Source organism: Triticum dicoccoides, chromosome 7B, assembly GCF_002162155.2.
Source record: "Triticum dicoccoides isolate Atlit2015 ecotype Zavitan chromosome 7B, WEW_v2.0, whole genome shotgun sequence".
NCBI classification, from domain to species: domain Eukaryota; kingdom Viridiplantae; phylum Streptophyta; class Magnoliopsida; order Poales; family Poaceae; genus Triticum; species Triticum dicoccoides.
In genome coordinates this window covers 31,983,087-31,991,686 of record NC_041393.1, presented here as the reverse complement: position 1 = coordinate 31,991,686, position 8,600 = coordinate 31,983,087, and the positions used below count along the sequence as shown (strand labels likewise).

The following is an 8,600-nucleotide window of genomic DNA, read 5'->3' as shown; positions in this document are numbered from 1 at the left end:
GTACAGTACGTGGGAAAAAAATGGGATGCAAACGTAGAAAATTCAATACTACACGTAGATACGACTCACCACGCCTAGAAAAGTTGAAGTCAACATGGGAAGCCTTCAACTAGCATGCCACACCACATGGGAACAGACAAATCAACGCAGCCAACTTTGGACCCATTCTATGAGGATTCGCCTATATAAGACCAACGTTGCGTTGCCACACGAATGGAACAGCTTAGGACATTTCTAATCGACCACACCATGGCATCATCTTCTCCATCTTTCACCGTGATCCAGATGCCTCCAAGTCCACACACCAACGGCGGGACAGCCGGCCTTGCCCCGGCCACGCCTAAGGACGCCGGCGACGTCCCGACCACCGCACCCGCAGCAGCTGCCGGACCAGCAGCCAGCGCGACGGACAAGGTCATGTCGAGCGCCGCGAACCTGGCGCAGCTGCTGCCGACGGGCACGGTGCTGGCGTACCAGGCGCTGTCCCCGTCCTTCACCAACCACGGCAAGTGCTTCTCCTCCAACCAGGGGCTCACCTCGGCGCTGGTCCTCGCCCTCACCATCTCATGCGTCCTCTTCTCCTTCACCGACAGCGTCCTCGGCCGCGACCAGAAGCTCTACTATGGCATCGCCACGCCGCGTGGTTTCAACGTCTTCAACTTCTCGGACGAAGAGGAGAAGCTGCAGTGGACTCCCGCTGAGTTCCGGAGGCTTCGCATCCGGCCGCTGGACTTCATGCGCGCCGTCTTCACGGCCTTGGTGTTCCTCACCGTGGCTTTCAGCGACGTGGGGCTGCAGAACTGCTTCTTCCCCAACGCTGGCATGAACACCCAGGAGCTTCTCAAGAACCTGCCATTGGGCATCGCGTTTCTGTCCAGTTTTGTGTTCATGATCTTCCCCACAAAAAGGAAGGGCATCGGCTACAGCGACACCACTCCTCGCCAAAAGCTCACTTGATGTTTAGATCGATCTTGTTTTCAAACAGTTAGATGGATTAGATTATAACGTAAATCACCGTATATAGTACTATAACTTTATTGTTTAGATCACTTATTTTTTAACTTAAAAATGTAGTGTAATCGCCGTATATAGGAGTAGAGTCACTTGTGATTACATTTTTTTGTGGAAATACTTGTGTATTGCTTAATTTATTCATGGAAAATTTAATGAAACCATTTGTGTGGGCAGATGCCCTTGTTCGCTGCGGTTGTAATGTTTATCTTTTAATTAGAGAGAAAAGGCATGTATGTACCTTCTTGTATAAAAAGAATAATTGATGAACTTTGCTGAAAGTCTACCTAAACTCCTAAATATCGAAGCCTGAACTATTTGAATTTACCAAAATCATTCCAAATTTGCGGGGAAGGCGGGTGCTCTGCCCATTTCAACATAGGGACATAGAAAAAAAAGAGTACAACAATATTACATGGAACCATGAAAATAATAAGAGAAAAGAAAAAAAAATATGAACTCTGTATCCATTGAGAGCTAACCGTCTTTCGTCAACATCTTCCTTTACAAGATAAACTATGTCGAGTACAATCGCAAGTGTGGTTTCGTTGAAGATTCGGTTGTTCCGCTCCTTTCACGCATTCCACATCATGTAAAACATATTTTGGCAAAACAATTGTAAAATGCAAGCTTTATTGTGGTTAAAATACTCTTGCTACACCAATCTTCCAAAGAGGTTCCCTCGGTGGACAGAAAACCAAGTGCATACAACTCTTCGGATTCCACGATTGAACAGGGTTTGCAACGCTGGTTTAGCTGATATCCAGGAATTATGCCATTAAAGTCATCAAAGTCAATGGATTGTTTGGCACTCCGAATAGGATATCAAGCTTCAAGAAATACATACTACCAAAGGTCGCTTTTGTTTCCAACCGTTGGTCCATGGTGTGTATCGCTTTCAGTGTTGAATGGAGTAAGATTGAAGATGCCTTGGTGGCAAGCTGCAATCTCAATACGCATGTACACTTGGATGAAAAGGTGTTTGCCCCTTCTTTTTTTGTTTGAGAAACCACTTGATTACAAATGATATCGAAGAAGGAATTAAGGGTGCACCGAAGCAAACTTTATGCACGAATAATCCGGTTGTTTGCAAGCAGGCACGGTGTTTCTTCGTTATCACACATTCGCGCTCGTGCGTCAAGTAAGTGCGAATTAACAGCACGGCAGGGCATGAGAAAGAGAGCGATGGACGTGGCCGATTGGAGCTCGTGCTTGTGGTCAATATATCTTCCTCTCAATATTACTACTCCATTCATCCGGAGAGGGATGGAATAAAAAGCGGCCTTCTCTATGTAGTACGTGCACACGTGCAAGGACTAATTCAAAGACTTGCACTGGAAACGTGAGCTCCTATTTATCAGAGTCAGAAACAGTGGTTTGAAATTTGTAAATTCAACCCTTATTCTTTTTTTAGGGTAATTCAACCCTTATTCAGAGTGGAAAGAAAAGGCCCCTTTTCGCTTTTGTACGCGCGTGCGTGCATGGACAGGCTAGTTCAACTAGGCTGTGTAGCGAGCACTGTAAATCAGACAATATTCATCATCCCGGCTAAGAACATCTCTAGCTGAAATCTTATGATTTAGGCCCTCATATGCCTCCTTAAACTTGAGGAGTTAAGAGGATATGGTTCCTAGCCAAACTCTTAAATTTAACTTCCTAACTTTTTCACACAAATTTAAATCTAGATAGCACAATTCGATTAAAACTACATTGCATAACACGATTTTAAACATAGATACCACAATTCGATTCAAACTACATTGCATAACACGAGTTTAAACTAATCAATGTGAACGAAATAACAACCTAATTAAAAAACCTAATCTTCTTCATTCGCAAGCTTCTCCCAATCCACACAGTGGTCGGAGTCGTCGTTGTCCAGACCCGAAGCCCGAGTCCGTGAAGCAAAGGTGGTTCGCCTCCCCACCGGACTCATCAACATCGTCAGTACCCCCTTCTTGTAGAACTCGAGCCGCCAACGCTCCTTGGAGTCAAGCTTTGAATGATTCCGGAAGATCTCGACCATGTACTCATCATCGGCACATGCCGCCTCGAGCCGCTAGAAGACCTCCCAAACCTCTCTTACCCTTCGGCAGGAGACCATTCAGAGGTCGATGGTGACGAGCTCCAAGACCTGGCGACTGCCGAGGTGGAAGTTGATCCTTTCCCGATTGTTGTAGTAGCTCAGCGCTTTCACTTCATAGGCCCTTGTTGCCAACTCCGTCTACTTGAAGGAGACGATCCAGTACCGTTGGCCGGTGTCCTGGTCCTTAATTTCTAAAACCCATGTCACCCACGTCTGTTGTCGCATGCCGTGGTACTTCATGTTCGGCGGCGGAGTGTTGGTGAAGGAGTGGGAGGGGGACGTATCGCCGCATGCTCGGGTTGGCTGCGTCTCATGGAGTGGATACGTGCTTCGAATTGGTGGAGACGACCTCTGACAGCTAGATCATGCCCTTTTGTGGAAGTCGAGGTTGCATCGGTCGATTGGAAGTGTCGGCGGGGCTGGGAGAGAGTGTGCAGGGCAGTGGCGGAGCCAGGAATTTGCTACTGGTATTCCTGTCAAAAAATTTGGCCAAAGCAATAAAATAGAACAACAAATGTACAATAAGATGGCAATATCCATGACTCAATGACCATACATCGATAAAAGTAGCAAAATACCATTGTGGCAATATCTCGAACAATTAAGGAAGATTACAAATAGCAAAGGAAATTATAATATGACTTTACGATCCCCTTTTTGGAAGAGATTGATGACATCATCTTTCACTTGCTTGAAGAATTTTCTCTTAACAAATGTAACCAAGCAATTCTTCAAATATTCATCATCCATTTTGTTTCTTAGCGAATTCTTCACATATTTCATCAAGGGAAATACCCTCTCAATACTAGCAGTGGCTACCAGAAAAATGAGCACCAACTTAAGAAGTTTGTACGGAATTCCAGGGAATTCCCAGGAATACCCAGCACCACCACTAGTTCAAGGTGGATTTCATCGGTGGTGATGCGATGCAAGTAAGGGAGAGGGGCGGCGCGGGAGGAGGGTAATTTATTCCTAGGATTGAGTCGCAGCCGAGTATAATAAGCAGCGACATGATGAGTAAAAATTTGGAGTAGTTAAACCAAATATGGGTTTAGGTAGGTCTGATTTAAATACTCAAAATAAAATTTGTATGCACCATAAAGGTTGAAGATGCCTTCAATGCGTCAACCCTGGATCTCCTTCATGATGAGGAGCCTCCCCATCAATGAGTTAAACTCCACGGTCGGTGTGTGCTGGCAGCATCTGCCGGTACAGGCACGCCCCCTCTATGGGGAATGGCCACTTGTGCTTTGCCGATCACACAACTGCCGTCAGGAGAGAGGAGATCGTCGGATCGGCCCTCCGCAAAAATAGGATCTGAAGGTTTTTTCACCTGTCCATCCCTCTGTCCTACAACCGACACTTAAAAGGGAATTTTTGTAGATAGATTTTCTTACGTTAGACTAACAGAGTCAAGTGGATACCACTGTGGCAGGGGTCAAGAGGTGGGTTATTCATAGAGGAACTTCATTGTGGGGGCCAAGGGGTATTCTAAAGAAGTGTTTCTTTGATGAATAGAGTGTAGCCATGATGGCAATTAAAAGGTTGGGCCATATGAAGGAAAGCCTTGGGTATGTTGGTGTGATGACGACATAAAAGAAATAACCTTCAACAATAGCCTTGAACAACTAATTAAGTCAGGTTTATGGGACCATAGCCCCCCCCCTCCCTAACCACATTAAGTTAGAGGTAGGGGATTCTAGCCACCACCCCTTCTTGCTTGACACCACACTTTTTCAGTAACTGTTTTTGCTTCAGTACATATAACACATACTATTTAAATAATTACCACCTTTTCCGTATTGTGCTTTTAGTTTACAATATATACATATGATAGAATTTCCCTAATACCGCGTGAGTCAAAAATAAATAAAAATTCATTTTCCTATTTAGATACAGATTAGTAACTCATATAGCATGTTACCTATTAAATAAAGGACCAAGATTTAACTATAGTGATATTTACATACCCTTTTTTCTCCTTGCAAGACTATCATATGTCTTCTTGCCTGTAGTTGTGATGCCAATTTCAAACGAGCAGACAACTATCTCATTGGAGTGAGGTGACTATCGACAAGAGTGTTTTTGTAGCCACAACTCCATGTAGATTATATTGACTTCTCCCTAGAACATCACTGCAAACACCTTGTTTAGCTCAGTCTACTGCATCAATCAATCTATAAGAATACTAAAACACCATCTTATTTATTTCAAGATAAAAATCATTGAGATACTCAATCTTGATTTTGCGATAATAAATTTCAAGGTGCCAACACAAATATGTGTCGCTCCTTGAAAATGTCACTATGACTAGTTCCATTTTGGTGCTCATGGAGTTAAGATTGAACATCCAAGGAAATTCTCGTCATGACATTTTCACCACTAGGGAACAATGTGTTATTCATCAATGTTATTGAAGTCACATCAGTCCCTTCAAATATTACATTAGACTCATGTCCAATTTTCTCAGTTCATTTGGTCTGTTGGATGTGTGATTGTAGACAATCTATAGGGTCAATGTGGGTGGACTCAAGGTGGCCGCTGATAATGATAGCCTCCAGCGAACCTAGGTTAGTGATGATGTTTTCAAACCTAAATTCCAATGTTATTGAAGAAGTCACCTTTATTAGTCTTCTCAATTACCAAGGTGGCTGACCGGAACCAACTTAATGTGGTTGCGTGGGGGGGGGGGGGGCTACAGTCCCCTAGTCCCAACTTAATTTGATGGCTTTGATGGCAATGACCATTCAAGGTGTCTAACTCGGCTACAATATTGACATAGGTAACCAACACATTCAACTTTGATGTTTACATGGATTTTGATGAGAAAAGGGTTTTCCCCTACTTTAGAATATAAAGTGATGGCCAACAACAACATTCATACAATGAAGGAGTTCAAGTAGCAAGAGAGCACTAAATAATAAAGTCTTGTTGAGGGATCAACACAACACCCTCTGAAATAAAACTAAGAAACTAATCAGGCTCTGGAGGCGGTGGAGCAAGATGTGCAGCAATGGAGCGAGGTCTGTGGAGATCTTGTTGATGGTGTCTCGAGCATGCCGCTTGCTAAGCGTAGCTGTAGAAACCCGCACATTTTGTAAATAGCACCAGTCACCGGAAGTGGAATCACATGTTCAATCACAAGTTTTATTATGCACATTCCATAATGTCTAGGATAGCACCCAAACTATCACCCATAGGGTCGGACGAATGGAAGGTTGGAGGGTCTATACTTCCAGAAACATGTCTGGGCAGTTGTCATGGCACCACCTGCCACCCACCACCTCGCAAAGGTAGATCCATAGAAACAAAGCTGAGAGGCACGTAAAGAAGATGTGGTTCGAATCTTCTGGAACCTCACATAGAGGGCATTGACCATCACCTAGGCCATTCCACTTGAGCACCTCATTTCCTGAGAGTAAGTAACCTATTTCCAAAGGAAAATCCAAATTTTAAGAGGTAATTTGATCTCCCAAAGGAGATTCAATTCTTCCGGTCCTAGAGTAGCCACGAGGGATGTATATAGGGACCGAGATGAGAAAATACCATTTGGTTTGAGATGCCAATACATGGTATCCTGGTCGAAGGTAGGTGTGTGAAGGGCCACAAACTCTAATAGTTCCTCCCATTGGTCCCTATCTAACGGGCCAAATGTTTGTCGGAAGATTAGGTTACGGAGACTCCCGAGGGCACCTTCCACAGATATGTAAGGGAGCGTACATATACTGAAGATATTTGGGAACTTAGAGGCAAAGGACAATTGGCTAGACCAGCGGTCCAACCAGAAAAAGGGTACTAGTTCCCGTGCCCACTGTAATGGAGGAGCCAATTCATAGAACCGAAAGCAACTGGGTTAAGGATTGCCAGGATTGGGATCCTCTAGCTCACTGAGCAAACGCGAGAGGTTATCCACCCGAATATTTTGTGCGGATGATGTCCAACCAGAGGCCCCCTTCTCCGGCCGCAATCCGCCAAACCCATTTAGACAGTAGTGCGATATCCATCCGCTTGGAAGAAATTATTCCCACACCTCCTTGGTCCTTGGGTTTGCAAATTTCCGACCATTTGACCATATGGCATTTCTGCTATTCTCCCTTTCCCGCCCAGAAGAACCAGAATTGATACTTCGCAATATCGTGGTGAAGGGATACATGAAGACTATAGAATCCCGTCAAGTACATAAGTAGGCTGATCATAGATAATTAATGAGCACTGCACTGGCCTCTTTAGATAATCATCTTCCCTACCGCGACTCAACCCTATGTTGAACTTTCGTAACTGCCAGGTGAAGATCCTTTACTAGTAGCCTGGAATAACTAATCAGCATATTTAGATAGGATGTCAGGAAGGACCCGAGACGATAGTAAAGTCGATTAGCAATTCTCTGTTTATCCATGTCAGAATACCCAAGTACCATTACCTCAATCTTAGTGAAGTTGATGATTAACCCCAACATCTCTTGGAAACAGAGAAGTGGGAATTTGATGTTTTGGATATCCTCGTCCGATCCCTCTGACATAAGGATGGTATCATCGACATATTAGAGGTGGGTACTCCCACCTGTCCTAATAAGATGGGGCATATTCCCCTAATAAGCCCCACACACTTACTTGCCACATGAATGGAACAACTTATGGTATTTCTAATCACTAATCAACATACCCAGAAAGGATGTCAGGAAGGACCCTAGCCGGCAGTTAAGCGGATTAGCAACTCTCTGTTTTCTTAGTGTAGTTGACGGTTAACCCCGACATATCTTGGAAACAGAGAAGCAAGAATTTGATGTTTTGGATATCCTTGTCCGATGCCTCCCCCATAAGGCTGGCATCGTCGGCTTATTGGAGGTGGGTAATCCCACCTCCCCTAATAAGATGGGGCCTTATTCCCCTAATATGTCTCGCACACTTAGTTTCCACACGAATGAAACAACTTATAATATTTTTAATTGACCGTGTTGGATGACTTCCGCGGTCCAGATAGTGTTATCCAGATGTATGTGGGCGGTTTGTGGGCCGGCGTTGTTACTCCATTCATCCGGAAATGGACGGGGCACCATGGACCAATTAAATGCATTAAAGAATCATTAAATGCATGAAAAATAGCAAATGGAGTCAAAAAGGGTTGAAATTTGAGGATGTGGCTTTGAATGGTTCATATTGAACACACAATTTTTTTCCAGTTAATATAAGTTAAAAAAATGAAATGTGGTCAAACAGTGGTCAAACTACTTATTCACTAAATATTAGTGTTACTAAATAATTATTGTTTTTTAGAATAATAATTTCAAACTCAATCGGGGAAGCATGTGACATCATGGTCACATTTTTCTGATAATAATGGATTTATTTGTCGAATTTCGATTTACAGATTTAAAGATATTAAATGAATAAATGATATATTATTATTATTATTATTATTACATATTTTATTTTCATTGAAATCCAATATTATTATTACTTATTTTATTTTGAACTTTTTGTATGATTTCGGTTTTTTCGAAAAA

At 43.2% G+C, this 8,600-nt stretch overlaps 1 protein-coding gene across 1 annotated transcript; it reads left to right on the top strand.

The window, feature by feature from the left end:
• Nucleotides 1-238: 238 nt before the first annotated feature.
• On the top strand, nucleotides 239-1,109 carry LOC119342152 (protein DMP3-like). Its single transcript, XM_037613992.1, has one exon. The coding sequence runs from the start codon at nucleotides 250-252 to the stop codon at nucleotides 955-957; it is 708 nt and encodes a 235-aa protein (XP_037469889.1). The 5' UTR covers nucleotides 239-249; the 3' UTR covers nucleotides 958-1,109.
• Nucleotides 1,110-8,600: the final 7,491 nt, after the last annotated feature.